At 42.1% G+C, this 23857-nt stretch overlaps 1 protein-coding gene across 1 annotated transcript in view; it reads left to right on the top strand.

Moving 5' to 3' along the window:
• WDFY3 (WD repeat and FYVE domain containing 3) overlaps positions 1 to 23857 on the top strand; it is a 244999-nt gene that overhangs the window by 2608 nt on the left and 218534 nt on the right. The window contains 1 exon segment of the mRNA XM_030564966.1: positions 6835 to 6958. Coding sequence (XP_030420826.1) covers positions 6835 to 6958 — 124 coding nt within the window.

Consider the following 23857-nt stretch of genomic DNA (forward strand, 5'->3'; position numbering starts at 1 on the left):
TGACTCCACCCTCATCCTCCATTGCCTTCCTTAAATAGCATTGATCACTTCCTTCTCCTGGACATCTCTTTTCCTTTGTTTTCATAGGCCTCTCCTCTCATGGTTCTCCATTAATTTTTCTGATTGCTCTTTCAGCCTCATCTTTGATGAGGGTCCTCTCCTTTCCTCTCTGTATAAATCTCAGAGTTCTGCCTGTGTTTCCCTTGCTTTCTCCTTTGATCTTGTCTGCATCCACATTTTATTACTTCTGTGCTGAAGACTCATTCATTTTCTTCTGTCTCATAAACTTATTGGTCTCGTGTGTCCTAGTTTTCAGCTCGTCATATTGTAGGGTGTACTGCTGTGTAAATTCAATCCAGCCATAACTGATCTCTAGAGCGCTGCAAATCCACAGATATCTGTGGATCATTTTTGCGGATCATGAATTGGATGCAGATACAAATTTAGTATCTGTGCAGGGCTCTACTGAGATCCCTGTTTTTTTCTTAACCCCTTCTTTTTTTTCTTTTGACATCATGATCCATTCTTTCTCTCAGATATTTTTAATCTGTCCTCTTTGGAATCCTCTCTCCCAGTAGAAATCTAGGCTATTGCCAAATGTTGTTACACTTTGTTTACAACCTCTCTAAAATCTGAATCTCCTCTGTCTTTTAATGTTTGATCTCAATAATTATTATTTTCTGTTAACTTTAATTTCATATTTCCACACACCATTCTTAATGGTGCAGAAACATGATGTTTATGCTTTGATTTCTAGCTGTATGTTCTGTGGAAACTTTTTTTCTCTTCACCCCAAACTCTTTAAATGATTAAAAATAGAACTTTCTGATAATGAGGTGGGAGTTGGGAGTGTGCACATTGTGCTAAAGAGGTCAAGGAATACTGGTTAGAGAGAGGCCAGCGGCTGTGCCTGAAGTGGAGAGGGTTCTGAGACTTCCACCATGATGCTGAAGCTGGAGCCAATTTGGGGAGTTCCATATTTGTATCCATGTGACCAGAATTTAATATTGCACTTCAGTTGCTGGAAAGGACGAGTCTGGCCATTTAAAAAAAAAAAAAAAAAAAAATTTGGGTAACTGCATAGTCTCACTCTTGGAATATATGCTAACCAGTGCAGCAAAATGGTAGAACGTTCTGTAAACAGTGCCTGATCGAGTCCTTGCTTTGCCCTTCCAAACCTCCTCTCACCATTTAAGCACTCTCTGGTGGCTGGGCCATAAAAGGAGGCACAGCAGAAGTTTCTGCCTCAGTTCGTATGTGAACCATCTTCAGATGGTGTGTATTGTAGCAGTTCTTGATAAGTGCCTTTTTCTTGTAGCTAGTTAGTCTTTTTAGTAGTTAGTATTACTGTTAAGTTTTAGTTCAGTATCAGCCCCGTATCAGTGGCTGATTCAAAGATCAAGAAACACAGATTCAAGATATGTTCATCAGGCTCCATGATCTCTTTGCATCAGGTGCTCACACTTGATGTTCAGAATGTTTAGGAGAGGGCCCTTGTGATGAATAAGGGGGAGAGTAGCAACGTTTATGGATGCAGTAGCATCAAATCCCTCTTTGGCAGCTGTACTGGATTGCCTTATCTGTAAGGGTTTAAGCAGTTCAAATAACCTAGTTGGCACCTGACCAGAAGGACCAATGAGGGAAGAAGAGGCTTTCAAACGGGGGGAAGGAGAGAGGGTTTGGTTTTTTTTGTTCTCTGTATTGTTCCCTCTCCAGATGGAGGGAGAAGCGAAGCAGGTACAACAGCATCTGAAAATAAACGTGGAATAATCCATCTAAAACCACAGAAACTGTGAGTAGGGCAAGGAAATGAGTTAGGTTATCTTTTGTTTGGTTTGTGAATTTTCCTGTGCTATAGAGGTAGTTTCATTCTTGTTTTTGTAACTGAAGCTGAGCCCAGAGGGGAATCATCTGTGTTTTAAATCTTTTTATTATCCTGTAAAGTTATCTTCCATCCTGATTTTGTAGGTGCGATTCTTTTACTTTTTTCTCTTAAATAAAGTTCTTCATTTAAGAACCTGATTGATTGCAGTGTTATGAAGACAAAGGGTCTGGTCTCTGCTCACATTGCTAAGGCAACTGGTTGGTATATTATACTCAAGCCTCCCCAGGAAAGTGGGGTGAAGGGGCTTGGGGGGGTATATTTTGGGGAGGATAGGTATTCAAAGTGACCTTCCCCTGAATTGTGTAAATCACTTGGTGGTGGCAGCAATACCGTCCAAGGGCAAGGAAAGGAATTTGTGCTTTGGGGAAGTTTTAACCCAAGCTGGTAGAATATAAGCTTAGGGAGTCTTGCATATGGATCCCCATATCTGTACCCTAAAGTTCAGAGTTGAGTTGGGGGAGGGGGGCCCTGACAGCCTCCTTCATATTGTACTATCTGTGGCACCTTTTGCCCGACCTTCCAGAAGAAAGAGGCAGAATGGACTTGAAGCCCTCTTACTTCAAGAATCTTTAATTGCAAAACCTTTTGAATTGGAGCATTTGAAAGTTTCTGAGAAGAAAAATCAGAGGTCCAAATCAGCATCGGGCACTGCCAGATCTAGAAAGCCAAGTGTGTTGAAAACATTAGCTTCTCCACTGTGCTCCAGTTCCAAAATGACCAAGCGTACAGTCGCTTAACCTTTGGACTGAGCTACAAGAAAGGTACAGCCTTTGACTGATGCAGGTATGGGGAAAGGGCAGATTATGATAGATGTTCTTCAGATCTGGGACTCTAAGTTCCGAGGAAAAAGAAGGTTACTTACTGGGGTGCCAGGAAGATTGCCTGTTCGGGGATTCGTTGGATCCTTTGGATCAAGAATTCAATACAGAGCTGAAGTCTTCTTGGACTTTAAGGTAACATGTTATTAGAATGTTCCCATGCAGTGGTTCCAAGGCAGCTGTCAGAACACTGTATCTCCATTGTTCCTAGTTATTTTATTATTATTACAGCACCAGTACACTTGGATCCACATAATTTTTCAGATCCTTTCAGTTCCTCATCGAAATTGGGGAAATAATATTTGGACATAAAAATCTTTTCAGTTTTCCCCTCCAGACAAGAGACAGAAGGAGTACTTCACCACAGAGATCTACAGGTAATTTACATCCACTCTGTAAAACTCTTACTGGGTTGCTGAGGAAGACAGTATCTTCTTTATCTCTGCTACACATCCCTACTTCAGTTGTTTCTGCAATAATCCCTTTGTCAGATCTGGGATCAGATCTGTATTCTGAAGGAAGAGCCAAATTAGATGACATATCCTGAACCACAACCCTTATCTGTACCTTCTGAGAAACACTTTTCACATACGACCTTTCCGAAATTTCCTACTCATCATGACTATGATACAGTGCTGGACTGGGGTAATTGGCAGATGCCACCCTGGGAGCCATCCCGTGTTGGCCAACTCTGAGGTTTCACTACCAGCCCCCATTAAAATCTACACCTTCAGTTCTGTATCAAGGCAGAAGCACATCTGAGTTGCTCGGATCCTAGACCTTCGTATCTGACAGTAACGGATTGATCACCTGTCATTGTCCACGATATACACTCTGAAGAGGAAAAGGAAAGAGATTTACCAGTAGCAGCGTGAACAGGAATTAGAAGGTGACTCCCCTACAGAGGAAAATGTGGGCACTGGATCAGCTTCATCTGTCTTAGAAGACACTATTCAATTTCATGAGCTTGTCAGCAGAATGGTAACAAAATTAAATCTACCATCTGTCGCCTTAGAAGAAGCACCTCATTTAGTCTTCGGATATTCTTGGTACTGTTTCTACCAACAAAGTATTCAACGTTGGGAGGTCTGTAGCAGCCAGTGAAATGAGTTTGTAATAACCCACGATTTAAAAAAAAAACAGACAAATTATATCAAATTCCTTATAAAGGTTTCCTGTGTTTACCCACCTCCTAATTTCTTCATTGTTTGTACTGTGGATGCCTCTGCAAGATCTGGATATTTACACTCCACTCCTAATGACAGAGAAGGGGAAAAAATTGATTCCTTGAGAAGGAAGCTGGGATTTTGTTTTGTTTTTACTTCCTTGAGTATGAGGATTGCTAAGTGTCAAGTGGTCATGGATAGGTACCAATTTTATCTTGGGGATAAAATTTCACTTTTTATAAAGAATTTTCCTGAAGAGCATTGGAAGTTAGCTAATGTCCTTATTAAAGAGGGACAAAATGGGTTTAAGCATGCTCTTAGACGAGCATCCTTCAGTGTCATGGATGCTGCTTCAAGATGAGTAGTCTCTTCTATAACTCCTTGAAGATGCATGTGGTTACGTTCTTTTTCTCTTTCCTTTGAAGTGAAATCAGAAACTGATTTGAGACTGATTTCATTTGAGAGAGAGAGAGAGAGAGTGTCAGAATTTTCCATTCTGAAATAAAGTTTTAGAGAAAATGAAAGATGAGATCAACAGCAAGATCTTTGGGACTTTGACAGCCATTTAGAAGGAAAACTCCTACTTCTACATTTAGGTACCAAAGCCATACTATCTGCCATTTTCATCATTATTTTACTACACTCAAAGAAGATATCAGTATCAATAATGGTGATCGCAGCAGCATCCTTCACAGCAACCTCAATATAGAAAACAATCACCAAATCTAAAATGAGACCCAAGAACCAATTCTGCCATTTGTTCCTTACTTACATAGACCTCTCTTTTGACATCGAGAATGAGAGCCGCAAATTAACACAGGACACTTCTCTACCGTTTGGAAGCAGTCTGTCCACTGTCACAGCATACAGTTTCAGACCCTTCTTCTGTAACAATCCTGCTCTCTCCCCTTTCCAGAGAGTCTTCTCATGAGAGGGTTTTAAGAGCAGCCGTTCATTCTCTATTACTTTACAGAGCAATAGAGGAAGTTCTAGAAAGTCTTAGTAATCAGGTCTTCTATTACCATTATTTCCTTGTTACAAAGAAGAATGGAGGTTTCTGACAAATCCTTGATCTGTGAAAATTAAACAAGTACATTTGAAAGTTCCAGTTCAGGATGTTGATCCTTGTGGTGATTATTGCCTATCTAGATCCTCACTCACCTATCTAGATTCATTGGCCAGTCTAGATCTCAAGGATGTTTATTTGTATGCAACACAACTCACAGAAAATACTTTTAGATTTTCCTTAGGTCATGAACATTTCCAGTATAGACCCCTTCTCTGGTCTTTCTACTGCACTCAGAGTTTTTACAAAACGTCTTTCTGTCATAGCAGCTTCCTTGAGAAGATGAAAGTTTTTTGTTTTCCCATAGGTAGATGACCAGCTTATGAAAGCTCAAGAAGAACTGAACAGAGTCATTCTTTATAGGACTTCATATAAGCTGTTTGTGGGGTGGGTTTTTTTTTTATGTGACTAACTGTAAAGTTAGTATTGTTTCTACTCAGATTTTATCGAGGTAGATCAGACAGTGTATAGTAGAGTTATAGAAATGTCTCACAGAACACGTGCTACTAGAGCAGCTGCTACTTCTACATCATGCTTTAAACATGTTCCTCAAATTGGGATTTGTAAAGTGGCCATCTGGAAGACATAGTTGTTAGGTCTGATGCCCAGTTTGGCAGGGCAGTTCTCTAGTCTTCATTTAATTAGGACACTGTGTCCCACCATCTTTTTTTTCTTATACTGCTGACCTATCTATTGCAAGAGTCGGTATATGCGAAGTACCTATGAAGTAGTAGTAGTGAAGGTTACTTACCTATAGCTGGAGTTCTTTGAGGCAAACGCTGTGTGTTCACATTTCCCTCTTTTCTTTCCCTTGCCTGTGGACTCCTAGTTAATCTAGGCTCTGCATTAGTGGTATAAGGAACTGAGGTGGCAGTTGCTACTGCTGCTTCTCCTTTTTATAGTCTCACTTTCAGAACGTACTTGAACATTGAGGGGAGGCATAAGAGAGGTGCATGAGTGCTCTAACAGACATTGCTTGCAGAAGATTCCACTGTTCTGCTACAGGGGTCAGTGCCTGTCCCAAGAGTGTATATATGAAGAGTCCATCTCAAAGAACTCCAGTGCCAGATAAATAACCCTTGTTTTGGGCATCTGAATAACACTTGATGTTCAAAAGTACTGAACACCAAGTGCACCCCTTATATTCGAGGGGAAAATCAAAGCATCATTATTTAGATGCCTAAATATAGATTTAATGGCTTGATTTTTGGATGTGTAGTGTACCCGTAGTTCTCATTAGTGTCAGTGGGAGGTGCTTAGCAACTTTGAGAAATGAGGCCATAAGTGTCTAACTCTAGGCATCAAAACTGGAAAACTTTGGCATTTCTAGTTTTCCTTCTGCAGAGCTTACAAACTGCTGCAAGTGAGGAGGATGTCCTCCCTCAAACCTCTGTGCTGCTGCAAAGAGCAGAGGTCTACCCCTTCTTTACTAGCTTCCATTTTTCTTGGGTCCTCCTTTCTCATGAATAACCTTAGTGCCTGTCTCTTCCCAAAGTGCTGCATCATGAATCTAGAAGAAGAGAAACAGAAAAGAGCAAAAGTTTAAAAACTGTATTAGAGTGAAAGTTCTGAGCAGTGTTAAAGATAGTGGAGCAGGCTTAGGAAGACAACACTGCATTGGCTTCACTCATATTTAGAAAGCTAACTTTGCAACCAAAAGGGATAAAAAGTTAACTTAAAAAAAAATAAGTTTAGATTGTGCAAAAGTTCACAAATTAGGTCTGCTTATTCACTGGGACAGATGGATTTGTTACAACCTGATCTAACACAATTAGTTGAATTCAAAAATTTCTGTTCAATTGTGTGCTAAATTCCTAATAGTAAAAGAGATTTGGTTGCAAGTGGAAAAACTGCAACAAGTATTACCACATTACAAACTCTGTTTTCTCTTGTCTTTAGGTGTTTGGAAATGCTCCTCCAAGTACAATGATAGAAAAATTCTCTGACCTCCTGCAGTTTACTACACAAGTGTCACGATTGATGGTGACTGAAATTCGACGGAGAGCATCAAATAAGTCCACAGGTAGTGCTTGGGATGATAGAGTAGGTCTTGTGAGGTGTGTGTTATGCATTCCAGAGAAGTCAGTAATATGCCAATGAACTCTCTTCTGTGAGCTGTGTGGATGCTTATAAAATGAGTATTGAGAGGGTACTGCATGTATTATACTTTTTTACACTCAGATATGTGTAATCTCTAAAAGCATTTCTAAAGCACCATAGCTAATTATTATCACAAGATAATAGCAAGTTTGTTCAAAGTAAGACAAAAATTCTCAGACCTAGAATAATATTGCCATGCTTCTCTTCTGCTCTGTTTGATAAATGTCTGCATGGAGGTGAATCTTGTACTGTACCCTGAACATGGCAAGGCTTGAGCTCTTCTTGCTTTCCTCTGAGAGTTGCCTAGCAAGTGGCTCTCAGCTGAAAAGACTCTGCTTCAGTCTTCTGATAGTGTGATCATGTGTTGTCTGCTAAGGCTTATTTGTATCTCTGGTGGTATTGAGGGAGAGGCAGCAGCACAGAGCATAAAGATCTTGTCCATTCAATATTGTAAGGATGAGGACCTGTATCTCAGTTTGGATCTCGTGGTGAATGAAGAGAGAGTGCAGATGGCAGAGTGCTGATGTTAAATGCTCTTATGGTCTGTGCCATTTATGAAGTGGGGTGATGCGTGTTGGACCAGCTTCAGTTTCCTTCTGTTTCTCAGGTAGACTGAGTTACAGTAATCCACTCCAAATGGCTAAGTCCAACAGGATTCCAAGGTTGTGTATTAGAGAGGGTCCAGAGGAGAGCAGTGAAAATAATAAAATGTTTAGAAAATCTGACATATGAGGTAAGATTTTTTTTTTTTAAAAAACAAAACAGCAACAACAAAAAAACTGGGCATGCTCAGTCTTGAAAAAAGAAAACTGAGTGGGGACCTGATAACAGCCTTCCAATAGGTTAAGGGCTGTTATAAAAAGGATGGTGATCTGTTATTCTCTGTGTCCACTGAAGGTAGGACAAGAGTTAATGTGCAGAAAGGGATATTTAGGTTACATAGAAAGATTTTCCTAATAACTGTAAGGGTAGTTAAGTACTGGAATAGAATACTAAGGGATGTTGAGGAATCCCTGTCATGGTAGGTTTTTAAGAACACGTTTGGCAACCACCTGCCACGAATGTTCAAGTTTTGCTTGGTCTTGCCTCAGCATGTAGGGGTTGAACTTGAACTGCTTTTCAATCTTAAATTTCTAAGATTCAGTGAGTTTTGATGAGTCTGGTACTTCAGTGGATGTTATGCATGTTTATCTTGACAGAATTTGGTTTGTAAACATGCTTGTAGATAGATAAAAGCTGTTAGTTGTGTATTATTGTATATATTATGTAAAAATCTAGACGGTTTGAGGTATGAGAAGAAATGATTTTAAGAGAAATTTGGTGCCTGAAAAGGGTGTGGGTGTGTGTGTGTGTGTGTGTGTGTGTGGGTGTGTGTGTGTGTGTGTGTGTTGGAAACTCTGTACTAATCTTGCCATTAGTTAATTGAAATTGCTTTATCTGTTTTATAAAAGTTCTGAACAATTGTCTGTATAAATGGAATTCGGCTTATTTGCATGCTACTTGGTTTGTAGATCTTGTATCCAATATTTAATGTTGATTTTTTTCATAGGCAATACAGAATATTATGGTGCATCAGCAAATTAACACTGAACTACGCTAATAACTAAATTAAGTGAACAAACAAAAGTGCAAGTAGTAGTGAAAGTATTATATGTATATGTGTATATGTATATGTGAGTATACTTTACTGGACTATAATGTATAAAAATAATGAATTCTTAGTAATAGGAGACCTCACAATACCAGTCTCTTTATCTTGTGCAAAGCGGAGACAGACTTTATTTTAGATGGATTATAAAATGCAGTGAATTAGTAAAGCACTGTTATGACATTGTACTGTATTTCTTGCTTTTGGTGAGCTCCTGACCAGCCATGCTAAGTCATGGTTTTACATTCTCATTTTAATTTTGTATTTGGAAGTTCTTTACGGAATAGACTTTGATCTGAAATCTATCATGTAGTATTTATTTAACTGAAGAAAATACAGCTAAGCTCTGCCAGAATTACTACACCAGTAAAATGCTGTTATTTAATGTTACTTTAAATCTAGAGATTGTGAATTTTGGTTAAGGGCTTCAGAAGAACCAGCCCCTTTTGTTTACGTTTTCAATGCATATTTTCGATGATAAAAAATTATATAAAGAGAGTTAATGTGCAAAGGTGTGAGGGGGGTGCCTCTAAAAGCAGTCCACTTTGTATTTTTTCTCAACAGTTTTGGTGGTCAGTTGCCAGTAAATGTGGAAAAAATTGTTATCCATGGACAATGCATTACTAGTTCCTTCTTTTGAAGTGTTGAAATGAACAGGGAAGACTGTATGAAAAAAATAATTTTAAAAATTAGTTAACTAGAATCCTTTGGGCAATGCTGCTATACCATTTACATCCACACACAAAATCTTTCTAGCCACACTGAGAACACATTTACTTTCCTCCTTTATTTAGTGTTATTTTAAAATTGACGTGGTTTAGTAGTGAACAGGTTCAGAATTGGTTTGTTGAAGGGCTGCTGTGACCCTTTTTCTCCTCACTTTCAGTGTATGTAACCTGTAAATGAAAGGATTTGGTATTGAAGATTCAGGAGTCTTTTTTTTTTTTTTTTTTAATAAACACAAAGTATAAATGTATCTGTTGGATTCTTGCCAATTACTTTCTTTACTTTCCACCCCTGCTGCAAGTGTAGAAATGTATAATAATAAAATATATTAGATCTACAAGTCGGTCAATTGACTTGTGTTTAGTTCTAAAACTTAGGTGCAGGTGCCTAAATGCATAGAGCAGATGTGAAAATAAATTTCTCTTTGTGTCAAATAATTATTTAAATGAAAAAATTAGTGTGTTCTCAAGTGTCTCTTTTTCACCGGCACTGGATCAAGTAAGACTTGCCAATTTGGATTTGTTCACCAATAGCCACAGACAAAAGATTGCTGACGTGACAAGTTTAAGAAATTGAAACTCCCCCCACCCTCTTACTGCTAAGGTCATGGATGCAGGTTTCTGTGTGTGTATTCTGTGCTCTTCATTCTTCTTTGACCTTCACTTTCAAAGAAATCTAGAAAAATAAGTCTTGTCTTTTTTTATTTTTATTTCTTGGAAGTCTCTGTTAAATTCCCTGAAGATGGATTCCCTGCACAATTTTTAAGGAGGCATGCACATTCTTCCTAATACTGTAATTTCAGACTGGATCAATCTTGTTGCTTGAGCTACTACTCTAGTAGACTACAAATAGTTCTTGTTTTTATTACAGACTCTTTTTCATCTCAGTGCTATCTTGCCGCTCTGATTTATGCCTTGGGCAGAGATAACACTAGGATTTAGGGCCTTACTATTTAGATCTATTTGACTTAACTTTTCCCTCAATTCTGTATTGCCATTACCCATTTATTTGATAGAAAACTTTCCCTCTTTTTTCTTGAAGTGGTCATGTGTTTTGGCGCTATTCAGCATCATATGTGAACTCTGCTTTTTTTTTTTTTCTGGCAAGCCCTACCTCCCGTAGCAGGGGTATTTTCTCCCACATCATCAGTAATGTATCAGCTGTTTTGCAGATTCTGGAGTCTTTTATGTAGCCCCTGCTGGCAGCCTTTCTATTTTTCAGAAATGTACAGACCCCAAGCTCTTTTTGATCTATGAGTTTCTACAGGAAGATTCCCTTGGCCTCTTCTTGTTTAGCTACATAGTCTGTCTGTTTTTTTTCAGTGATGTAAGAGGTGTTTAAAAGGGTTACAAGTTTAATGTCTCCTTCCACTCAGCAGCCAGATCTTGACCTAAATGTACGTAAAATCTAAATCTTGGTAAGAAACCTTGTGTATTATGTTTGTTTTATACTGGTAGATCTGAATGATACAGATCTGTATGTGGTATGTGTCCTACCATAATCCCCTCCACAGGTTCCTTTTTTCAGGTCTCTCTCTCTCCTCCCCCGCCACCCGCCCCCCCAATATCTCCGTTTCTGCAGCAGTTTGTACAGTAACTTCTCACTTTGTCATCCCAGTTAACGTTGTTTCATTGTTACATTGCTGATCAGTTAGGGAACATGCTTATTTAAAGTTGTGCAATGCTCCATTCTTACCTTGTTTGGCTACCTGCTTCCTCCACAGCTGGCAGCCTCCCTACCGCCCATCCCCAGCACCTCCCGCCTGCTGGCAGACCTTGCAGATGAGCGGTTTTCCCCTCCTCCCCCACCTCCTGCCCATGGCAATCAGCTGGCTTGGCATTTCTGGGGCAGGAGGTGGGGGGAGGAGCAAGGACTTGGCGTGCAGGCTCCCCCTCCCTCCCCTGCCTCCCAAACGCCACAAGCCAGCTGATTGCCCTGGGCAGGAGGCAGGGGGGAGGGAGTGGAAGCCTGCGCGCTGAGTCCTCGCTTCTCCCTCCTGTCCCCTAAATGTCACAAGCCAGCTGATTGCCCTGGGCAGGAGGCAGGGAGAGGGAGCCTGCATGCAGAGTCCTCACTACTGCTCCCTCCTTCCTGCCCCCTAAATGCCTTAAGCCAGCTGATTGCCCTGGGGAGGAGGGAGGAGCAAGGACTCAGCGTGCAGGCTCCCCCTCCCTCCCCTGCCTTCTGGTGGAGGCAATCAGCTGGCTTGCAGCCTTTAGAAGGAAAGCGGGGGAGGAGCGAGGATGCAGCATGGGAAGTAAAGGGGGAGGAGGTGGGGGGGAAGAAGAGGCGGGTTAAGGGTGGGGGCTTGGAAGGGAGGGAGTGAGTGGGCTGAGGGTTGATTTTCCCTGTTCCCCCCCGCCCCTGTGCTTGCAGAGTAGGGGAAGCTGCCACAGTTGCACAACGTGCTTCTCCTAACCTACAGGACTTCAGCCTCCCTGCCTGCCTCATCTCCAGAGCCAGTGGGCTGTGCCTATGTGGGATAAGGCAGGGGCAGCTCCCAACTATAGTACTGTACTGTATGTTTGTGAACACACGGCATGTGCACACTACTCTCCCTCCCCCCAGCATAGTATTAAATTGCTTGTTTAAAAATTGTTAAAAATGTAAATAATGCCTTTTGTCTGGCAAAAAAAAATTTCCCTGGAACCTAATTCCCCCCATTTACATTAATTCTTATGGGGAAATTGGATTCATTTAACATCATTTGCAGACTCCTCATTGCAATTGAAGTTACATTTTTCAGGAACATAACTACAGGTCTGTCACATCTTAGGCGGGGGTTCCGTTCTGCGCTTATCGCTTAAAGTGAAAACCGCGTATAGTCAAAACCCCAAGCCCTTTAAATCCCGCCCGCAGCTCCGGCGGCGGGGCCGGAGGGGGAGGGCATTTAAAGGGCTGGTGGAGCCCTTTAAATGCCCCCCGTCCCGCCGCTGGAGCTGCGGGTGGGATTTAAAGGGCTCCCTCTGCGCCTCCCCGCCCAGCTGCCAAAGTTGCAGGCGGGATTTAAAGGGCTCCACCAGGCTTCCCGCCGTGGTGGGGAGCCCGGAGGAGCCCTTTAAATCCCACCCGCAGCTTTGGCAGCTGGGCTGGGGCTGGCATTTAAAGGGCCCGAAGCTCCATGATGGCTGGAGCCTTGGGCCCTTTAGTTCGTCCCAAGGGCTACCAGCCACCTCTTCAGCTGGGATCCCCCTGGGTGATTTAAAGGCCCTGGGACTCCCAGCCACAGCTGGTGCCCCAGGACCTTTAAATCTTGAGGTCACGCCTCTTCTGCTTGAGGCCACGCCCCCTCCCCGACTCCAGGCCTTTCAGCGTAAAGCTGAAATCGCGCGTGTTAAATGCGCATAAGTTGCAAGAGACCTGTACAACGTTAAGTGAGGAGTTCCTGTAATGACACATGCAGCAGATTGAATTTGAGAATTTTGTTAGTTTCACATCTGACTGCAAAGTTCTGAATCTGGTTGTAGAACAGATGAGTGTGATATGAGTTTCAACCTCTGAAGTTTGGACCAAACTCTGAGCAAGAGCAGATGCATTGGAGCTGTCTCCAGACTCAGAAAGGCAGAACTACAATGGTGAACACTGAGTAACCGAAAGATTTAGAAATGTAATTTTTTAAAATGGTAGCTGCTTCAGAAGCCACTGCCTTAATGCTATTCCTCTTTAACATCCCATTTTGCTATGGAAAGTGTTCTCAGTGCCACAGGTAAGCACATTTTTCAAGTCCCATCTAATAAACGTCAAAAGTCAACTTTCTTGCTAGTTTAGCTACTGAAATGGCCATTTTCTCCTGCAGGGGTACTCCAAAATTTCTCATACTTACTTTTTCCTATGAAAATCCCAGTCATCAATAATAAAAATAATACATTTCATAGAACACTTTTTATCTGTAGATCTCAATCATCTGTTTAAAAAAAGAATAAAAGATATTATTTTCATTCCACAGAAGGGGAAACTGAGGGTATGTCTACACTATGGGATTATTCCGATTTTACATAAACTGGTTTTGTAAGACAGATTGTATAAAGTCGAGCGCACGCGGCCACACTAAGCACATTAATTTGGTGGTGTGCGTCCATGGTCCGAGGCTAGCGTCGATTTCTGAAGCGTTGCACTGTGGGGAGCTATCCTGGAGCTATCCCATAATTCCCGCAGTCTCCCCTGCCCATTGGAATTCTGGGTCGAGATCCCAGTGCCTGATGGTGCAAAAACAGTGTCACGGGTGATTCTGGGTAAATCTCGTCACTCATTCCTTCCTCCGTGAAAGCAATGGTAGACAATCATTTTGTGCCCTTTTTACCTTGATTGCCCTGGCAGACGCCATAGCATGGCAACCATGGAGCCTGTTTTGCCTTTTTGTCACTGTCACTGTATGTGTACTGGATGCCGCTAACGGAGGCAGTACTGCAGCGCTATACAGCAGCATTCATTTGTCTTTGCAAGATAGCAGAGATGGTTACTAGTCATTCTGTACCGTCTGCTGTGCCATTGTAAATTGGCGATGAGATGACGGTTATCAGTCCTTCTGTACTGTCTGCTGCTTTTACGGGTGCCCCTGGCTGAGGTCGGCCAGGGGCACATGGACAGAAATGGAGTGACTCCCCGGGTCATTCCCTCCTTTATGTTGCACCTAAAAATAGAGTCAGTCCTGCATAGAATATGGGGCAAGTGTGCTAGAGAACCAGTGTACCAGAGAGCACCGCCGCTCAGTGTCAGATCCCGCAGAAATGATGAGCTGCATGCTATTCTAGGTGGTGTCCCTGCAACAACCCCACCGATGGCTTCCCTCCTCCCCCAACCCTCCTGGGCTACCGTTGCAGTGTACCCTCCCCATTTGTGTGATGAAGTAATAAAGAATGCAGGAATAAGAAACACTGACTTTTTAGTGAGATAAAATGAGGGGAAGGCAGCCTCCAGCTGTTATGATAGTCCAAGTAGGACATTAAACGGTGCGGGGGAGAGGAGCCCAGCATCCTGCTGCTACGATAGTCCAGGCAGTACAGAATCTTTTCTTTAGACATGAAAAGGGGGGGTGGGGACCGATGGACCTCGTCCCCCAGTTGCTATGATGAAGACAGTTACCAGCCGTTTTGTACCATCTACCGGGAATAACCGAGAGTCATTCCTATTTTTACCCAGGCGCCCCCGGCCGACCTCATCTGAGGCCAACCAGGAGCACTCACGGGATGATAAGGACAGCTATCAGTCCTTTTGTACGGTACCGTCTGCCACCAGGGAGGGGAGAGGATGCTGCTGTTCACTGCCGCTGCACTGTGTCTACCAGCAGCATGCAGTAGACTTAAGGTGGCATATAAAAAAGTCAAGAAACGATTTTTTCCCTTTTCTTTCATGGGGGGAAAGGGGGGTAAATTGACGAGAGATACCCTGAACCACCCCGGACAATATGTTTGACCCTACAGGCATTGGGAGCTCAGCAAAGAATGCAAATGATTTTCGGAGACTGCGGGGACTGTGGGATAGCTGGAGTCCTCGGTACCCCCTCCCTCCCTCCATGAGCGTCCATTTGATTCTTTGGCTTTTCGTTAAACTTGTCACACAGCGCTGTGCTGTGGACTCTGTATCATAGCCTGGAGATTTTTTTCAAATGCTTTGGCATTTCATCTTCCAGAACGGAGCTCTAATAGAACAGATTTGCCTCCCCGTACAGCGATCAGATCCAGTATCTCCCGTACGGTCCATGCTGGAACTCTTTTTGGATTTGGGAATGCATGGCCACCCGTGCTGATCAGAGCTCCATGCTGGGCAAACAGGAAACGAAATTCAAAAGTTCGCGGGGCTTTTCCTGTCTACCTGGCCTGTGCATCCGAGTTCAGCTTGCTGTCCAGAGCAGTCACAATGGTGCACTGTGGGATACCGCCCGGAGGCCAATACTGGCTAAAATCGGTTTAAACGCGTAGTGTAGACCAGGCCAGAGTCACAGACATGAAGTGACTTGCCCAAACTCACACAGCAGGTAATTAATAGAGAAGATACCTGAAGGAAATATATGATGTCTTCTTGCAATTGTGTTACACACTGTAATTTTAGAAGTTTTTTTTTTAATTTTCTTTTCAAACTATGTAGTGAGAGAGAACTATATTTTCTCCATTTTCAGTTTGCTTCTCTAATCCGCTGTTCCTATGCTAACATTTTATTTCAATGAAAATTAGTAATCTGCATATCACATCATGTGGATGTGTAGCCCAGCAATCTTAGTATTTAGTATTGCCAAGAATTAGGGAAAAACTGTTGATTTTGCAAAATAAATTGTAGAACACATAAGTAGTACAATATAAAGCATGACTGCAAATAATGAGTGCTAAATACCACCTGTCAAATCTACATAGTATGTTTTGTGATATATTATTTTTGTATGCGTACTCACTAATTTGCAAAATTCAGTTTATCGTGCAGTTACTGAGTGAACTACTCAGCGTCTAGTCAACTATATTTAACCAAAATTATGCCCTGTGGATAAATGCATAGGATATTCCTTCATTTGTTATAACTTTTCTTAATATTCGTTTAATCCTGTGTCTTAAATCCCGTTAATTTGATACGTTACGTAGGAATTCTTTTTTCGCCAGAGACCTTTTTTTTTTTTTTTAAGTGTCTAATTTTTTGATTTAAACACAACCCTTTCATTAACCTAGGTAGCTGTAGGAGAGAATGCAGGCAGAAGCCCAGCAGCAGAGTGGGGGCTATCCTGTTCGTTGCGCTCAGCATAGCATGTATGATTACCTGCCCTGTGGGTGGTGGCATATGTGTGCATTCGGTGCAAGGAGCTCTTGGCCCTCAGAGACCACGTACGGGCTTTGGAGGCCAGGGTGGCAGAACTGGAAGAGCTAAGGGAGGCAGAGAGTTATGTTGATGAGGCTTTCCGGGACACTGTAGAATTGACCCACCTTGGGTTGGACAGCCCCTGCGCTGTTGAGGAGGATGAAAGGCTCAGGGAAGGAGAGCAGTCAATGGGAGTAGAGAGAAACCTTCCCATAGTTGAGACCCTCCTTCCAGATGTTACTGGGGTATCCTCTCGCACTGAAGTTACCTCTCTGGGGGAGGGAACTCTAGTCACTGGGAAAAGGCAGGCGTTAGTAATGGGACATTTGATCATTAGAAACATACACCTCTACCCTGATATAACACGGTTCTCGTGAGACAAAAAATCTCACCGTGTTATAGGTGAGACTGTGTTATATCAAACTTGCTTTGCCCTCCCCTGTTCCCTGACCGCCCCCTCCAGAGACCCTCATCCCTAATCACCCCCAGGACCCCACCCCCCTACCCAACCCACCTATCCCCTGACTGCTCTGACCCCCATCCACCCCTGCTCCCTGACAGGCACTCACTGGCAGCAGCAGGAAGCAGAGCAGCCCGGCCCCAGTCCACTCCACTCTGCCAGCTCCCAGCTGCAGCGCTTCACTTCCCGCCGTCGGTGACTGCGGGGAGGTTGAGGAAAGGATGTCCCCCCGCACTCACCTCCCGTGGGAAGCAGAGCGACGCGGCCCCGGCCTGCTGCGCTTTCCTTGCCCCAGCCCCAGCCGTGTCACTGGGGGATGGCTGGGGAAAGATTCTGCACTCACCTACGGCAGGAAGTGAAGCGCCATGGCTGGGAGCGGCAGAGTGAGTGGTCTGAGGCTGGGCTGCTTCCGCTTCTTGCCGCTGCTGATGAGTGCGGGGGGGATCCCTTTCCCAAGCCCCTCCACTGGGTGACATGGCTGGGGCCGGAGCAAGGGAAGCAGAGCAGCTGCTCTCAGCCCCTGCTAATCCCCCGGGCCCCTCTGAGACTACAGGGTCCCCAAAATTGCCCTCCCACAGTTCCTGCCCCCCAGACCCTGGCGGCAGGAGGGGAGCCCTTAACCACCCCCGAGACCCTCTACCCCTTATTGAACCCCTTGGCCCTGGCCTGGCCCGGCACCCTTGACACATTGCTCAGAGCAGCATGTCAGATCTTTACCATGTTGTATGTGAACCCGCGTTATATTGGGTCGCGTATATCGGGGTAGAGGTGTAGATAACTGAGTTTGTGATGACGGGGAGAACCGTATGGTGACTTGCCTACCTGGTGCAAAGGTTGTGGATTTCTTGAGGCATCTAGATAGACTTATGTGTAGTGCTGGGGAGGAGCTGGTGGTCGTGGTACATGTAGGTACCAGTGACATAGGGAAGGGTAGGAGAGATGTCCTGGAGGCCAAATTTAAGCTGCTAGGGAAGAGACTGAAATCCAAGACATCTATGGTGGCGTTCTCAGAAATGTTTCCAGTTCCACGTGCAGAGCCAGGTAGGCAGGCAGAGCTTCAGAATCTCAATGCGTGGATGAGACAATGGTGTAGAGAGGAGGGGTTTAGATTTATTAGAAACTGGGGAAACTCGTGGGTTAGGGGTGAGCCTATACAGGAGGGATGGGCTCCACCTAAACCAAAATGGAACCAGACTGCTGGAACATAACATTAAAAAGGTTGCAGAACCATTTTTAAACTAAGAGATGGGGGAAAGTTGACTGCTGCAGAGGAGCTCGTGGATTGGACACTGACTTCTCTTAGAGGAGAGTCTATTGATAGAGATTTCTAGGTTTTAGTCAGGAGGAGAGGATGGAAGAGGGTACAGGTGGGGCCAGATCAGACAAACATGCAGATAAGAGAGAATCTGACACATCATAAAAGGGCAGACAGATAAACAGTGACAAGTTTTTAAAGTGCTTGTACTCAAATGCTAGAAGTCTAAATAATAAGATGGTTGCACTAGAGTGTCTCGTGTTAAAGGAGGATTTTGATATAATAGGCATCACAGAAATTGTGGTGGAGTGAGGATAATCATTGGGATACAATCATTCTGGGGTACAAAAATATCAGAAGGACAGACCAGGTCTTGCGGGATGGGAGGGGAGTGGCACTATGTGTGAAAGAAAATGTAGAATCAAATGAAGTAAAAATCTTAAGTGAATCCACATGTTCCATAGAATCTGTATGGGTAGTAATTTCATGCTCTAGTAAGAATATAACATTAGGGATCTATTATTGATCACCTGACCAGGACAGTGATAGTGACGATGAAATGCTAAGGGAGATTAGAGAGGCTATCAAAATAAAGAACTCGGTAATAGTGGGGGATACAGTTATCCCCATATTGACTTGGAACGCTTCACCTCAGGACGAAATGCAGAGACAAAATTTCTCGGTACTTTAAATGACTGCTTCTTGGAGCAGCTGGTACAGAGACCCACAAGGGGAGAGGCAGTTCTCGATTTAGTCTCGAGTGGAGCGCAGGATCTGGTCCACAAGGTAACTATAACAGGACCACTTGGAAATAGTGACCATAATATAATAACTTAACATTCCTGTGGTGAGAAGAACACCTCAACAGCCCAGCACTATGGCATTGTATTTCAGAAAGGGGAACTGTGCAAAAATGAGGGGGTTAGTTAAACAGAAATTAAAAGATACAGTGACTAGAGTGAAATCCCTGCAAGCTGCATGGACAAGTTTTCAAAGATACCATAACAGAGACCCAACTTAAATGTATACCCGAAATTAAAAAACCCAGTAAAAGAAGTAAAAAAGAGCCACAGTGGTTAACAACCATATAAAAGAAGCAATGGGAGATAAAAAAAAAGGCATCTTTTAAAAGGTGGAAGTCAATCCTAGTGAGGTAAATAGAAAGGAGCATAAACACTGCCAAATTAAGTGTAAAAATGTAATAAGAATAGCCAAAAAGGGGTTTGAATAACAGCTAGCCAAAAACTCAAAAGATAATAACAAAATGTTCAAGTACATCAGAAGTAGGAAGCCTGCTAAACAACCAGTGGGGGCCCCTGGACGATCGAAATACAAAAGGAGCACTTAAAGACGATAGTCATTGCGGATAAACTAAATGGATTCTTTGCGCAGTCTTCATGGCTGAGAATGTCAGGGAGATTCCCAAACCTGAACCGGCTTTTGTAGGTGACAAATCTGAGGAATTGTCACAGACTGAGGTGTCACTAGAGGTGGTTTTGGAATGAATTGATAAACTTAACAGTAACAAGTCACCGGGAGCAGATGGCATTCACCCAAGAGTTATGAAAGATGTCAAATGTGAGATTTCAGAACTACTAACTATGGTTTGTAATCTGTCCTTTAAATGACTTCTGTACCCAATGACTGGATTATTGTAATGCTAGTATTTAAAAAGGGCTTTAGAGGTGATCCCAGCAATTACAGACCGATAAGTCTAACGTTAATACCGGGCAAATTAGTTGAAACAATCGTAAAGAATAAAATTGTCAGACACATAGAGGAACATAAATTGTTGGGCAAAAGTCAACATGGTTTCTGTAAAGGGAAAATCAGGTCTTACTGATCTACTGGAGTTCTTTGAAGGGTTCAACAAACATGGGACAAGGGGGATCCAGTGGGCATAGTGTACTTCGATTCCAGAAAGCCTTTGACAGGGTCCCTCACCAAGGCTCTTCCGTAAATTAAGTTGTCATAGGATAGAGGGAAGATCCTTTCATGGATTGAGAACTGGTTAAAAGACAAGGAACAGAAGGTAGGAATAAATGGTAGATTGTCAGAATGGAAATGTGTAACTAGTGGTAGTCTCCAATGGTCAGTCCTAGGATCAATCCTATTGAACTTGTTCATAAATGATCTGTAGAAAGAGTTAAAAAGTGAAGTGACAAAATTTGTAGACGATACTAAACTGTTCAAGATAGTTAAGACCAAAGCAGATTGTGAAGAACTTCAAAAAGATCTCACAAAACTAAGTGATTTGGCAACAAAATGGCAAGTGAAATTTAATGTGGATAAATGTAAAGTAATACACACTGGGAAAAATAACCCCAACTATACACACAATATGATGGGGAGCTAATTTAGCTACAGCTAATCAGGGAAAAGATCTTTGAGTCATCGTGGATAGTTCTCTGAAGATGTCCACGCAGTGTGTAGCAGCAGTCAAAAAAGCAAACAGAATGTTAGGAATCATTAAAAAGGGGATAGAGAATAAGACGGAGAATATCTTATTGCCCTTATATAAATCCATGTTACGCCCACAGCTTGAATACTGCATACAGATGTGGTCTCCTCATCTCAAAAAAGGTTCAGAGAAGGGCAATGAAAATGATTAGGGATTTGGAACTGGTCCCATATGAGGAGAGATTAAAGAGGCCAGGACTTTTCAGCTTGGAAAAGAGACTAAGGGGGGATATGATAGAGGTATATAAATCATGAGTGGTGTAGAGAAGTGAATAAGGAAAAGTTATTTACTTGTTCCCACAATATAAGAACTAGGGGCCACCAAATGAATTAATGGGCAGCAGGTTTAAAACAAATAAAAGGAAGTTGTTCTTCACACAGCTCACAATCAATTTGTGGAACTTCTTACCTGAGGAGGTTGTGAAGGCTAGGACTATAGCAGAGTTTAAAAGAGAACTGAATAAATCCATGGAGGTTAAGTCCATTAATGGCTATTAGCCAGGATGAATAAGGAATGGTACCCCTAGCCCTCTGTTGTCAGAGGGTGGTGATGGATGGCAGGAGAGATCACTGATCATTACCTGTTAGGTTCACCTCCCTCTGGGCACCTGGCATTGACCACTGTTGGTAGACAGGATACTGGGCTGGATGGACCTTTCATCTGACCCAGTACGGCCATTCTTGTGTTCTTAGGTTCTTATGTCTATGCTTAAGCCAAAATACCCCTGCATTTAACTCACCATTGTATGAACATCATGAACAGGTGATTTAGAATGTCTTGAGCCTTTACATAGTAATCTACAGGACGATCATGTGCTATCTGTTCTGTTATCAGATAATATCTGATAACATTTTCACTAATGCTATTTAATGTTATGAAACTTGTGTTAACTTAGATATTCTCAGTCACTAATGCAGTAGTAAGGTAAAGAGGCAATTTAATATAGTTTCCAATGTCCCTGTTGAATTCCACAGCAAAATCTGGTGGCATTGCTAATGCAGTGCAAAGAAATTCCCAGTTAGACAGCTGGCAACAAGGGATACTTTTCTTTTTACAGAAAAATGTTGTGCCGAGCTGCCCTCCAATGATTTTAGAGGCTCAATACCTTCAGGTAATTCCACTTCCAAGGCGTTATACCACAACCTGGAACACACCCTTCTTCAGTTGTTAACTGATTTGAGTAGAAGTTCACAAAGTTTAAACCCACTAGTACTTAATTTTAAAATCTCATGTTTCCTATGTATTTGATCCCCATATCCTATGGCAGCTAATATTTTTCTTAATCTACAGTGGGAGAACAGAGAACCTGAGACATTTCTTAACCATTCACAATACTGTGTAAAACCATAATGCAGTCTCTTATTCTGACCTTAACAAGAGATTTAGAACTTCTCTCTCTCCAGATCATACTTTGGAGACAGAACTTAGAGAAAATCTGTTGTGTTAACAAGTGAGTAATGGTATAACTCTGTGGTTTTGTATGCATGTATTCCTTTCTATTGGTTTACCATGAAAGATTATGATGATGTCGTATTATCAAATCTAATGCTTATTTGCTCAATTTAAGCAGTCTTCATTATCTGTAAGTAGCTTTGATTTGGCCCCTTGAAGTCTTCAGAGTGTTTCTTCATGCTGTTCCCAATAGTGGACATATGGCAACCTGGTAAAAGTAATTAAATATTCTAGCACACATTTAGAGGGAGATTTTGAAAGCCAGTTGGAGTTAGGTACCTAAAAGCTCCTCCCTTAATCTTTAAATGCAAATCAGACTGCTTTTGCAAACAATATTTTTTTACTGTTGGCTTGTTAACGTGTAGTAAAATTCTACTTTAAATAGGTGAGAAAAATCTCAAGAGCACCTACTTCCTATCCATTTAGAAATAAATGTGTTTTTCATTATTTTCTTCTTGGGGGAGTGGAGTGGATGCAATGTTTCATCTAGCTAGGGTTATTTTCAAATCCACGTTCAAATATATCATATCGGATCTATTAATGAAGACTTGTGACATTTGGGCTTTGTCTCCACTAGAAATACAAATGCCCGTATTACAACTGTTTGCATGGTGATCTCAGTGTTAGTGCAGACAAATTCTAGGCATTTTTAGCAATCTATAATAATTTCCTCTGAACAAAATTCCAGGATTTGTTGGGGAAAATACTTGCAGCCTGTGTGTGTATTGGTCAGTTGGCACCCCTGCAGTTGCACTGTTGCTTTTAGTTGCTGTAACAACTGTAATATGGATTTGTCGTCCCCCCCCCCCAAAAAAAAATATTTTTTTGCCAAACAATCTAATTTCCTTCTTTGACAAGATAAACCATCCTAGTGGATGGGGGGAAACCAATAGGCAAGAGATGAGAATTTTAATAAGGCTTTTCATGCAATCCCACTTGACATTCTCGTAAGCAAACTAGAGCTATATGGTCAAGTTGGTGAGTGCACAGATGATTGAAAACCCATACTCAGAGTAGTTACCAATGGTTCAGTGTAAAACAGGAAGGACACATCAAGTGGGGTCGCATAGGAGTTTGTCCTGGGTTGAGTACTATGCAATATTTTCATTAATGACTTGGATAATGGAATAGAGAATACTCTTATAAAATTTGCAGGTGATACCAAGAGGAGAGGGGTTGCAAGAGCTTTGGGAGGACAGGATTAGAATTCAAAATGACCTTGATAAATTGAAGAATTGGTCTGAAATCAACAAGATGAAATTCAGTAAAGACAAGTGCAAAATACGGCACTTACAGAGGAAAACTGAAATACACAGATACTAAATGGAGAATTAACAGGCAGCCAGCAGTACTGCTGAAAAGGATCTGGGGGTTATAGTGGATCACAAATTGAATGAGAGTCAACAGTGTGATCCTGTTGTGAAAAAGACAAATGTCAAGCTGGGCTGTATTAACAGGACTGTCATATGTAAGACATCAGAGGTAATTGTTTCTCTCTGCTCAGCATTGGTGAGACCTCAGCTGCAGCACTGTGTCCAGTTTTAGGCACCACACTTAAAAAAGATATGGGCAAACTGGGGAGAGTCCAGAGGAAATCATTTTCTACATTTCTTATTTTTTGTTTTTCTATAAAGAGAGGTTGAAAGAACTGGGTGTGTTTCATCTGGGGGAAAAAAAAAGTTGGATTGGGGGACATAAGAGTCTTCAAGTATGTAAATAGTTTATATTAAGAGGACTGTGATCTATTGCTCTCTGTTCACCCATGGTAGAACACGTTGTATGCAGCTTAATCTACAAGTGGGAAGATTTACTGTAAATTCTCTTTTTAATCAATACATGAGAATCATTTTGTGAGAAATGTTCTCATAATGGAACTTGTACCAAAAAATTAAACAAAAGATAGCAGTAAAACTGGAGTGCTTTATTAAAACTTTGCAGTTTTTATAAATTATGGAATGAAAAATAAGCAGTCTCTTCAGTTGTCATTAACAGATCAAATAAAAATCATTAACTTTCAGAATGAGCATCAATATTTTCACT

The sequence above is a fragment of the Gopherus evgoodei genome, chromosome 5 (genome assembly GCF_007399415.2).
Source record: "Gopherus evgoodei ecotype Sinaloan lineage chromosome 5, rGopEvg1_v1.p, whole genome shotgun sequence".
NCBI classification, from domain to species: domain Eukaryota; kingdom Metazoa; phylum Chordata; order Testudines; family Testudinidae; genus Gopherus; species Gopherus evgoodei.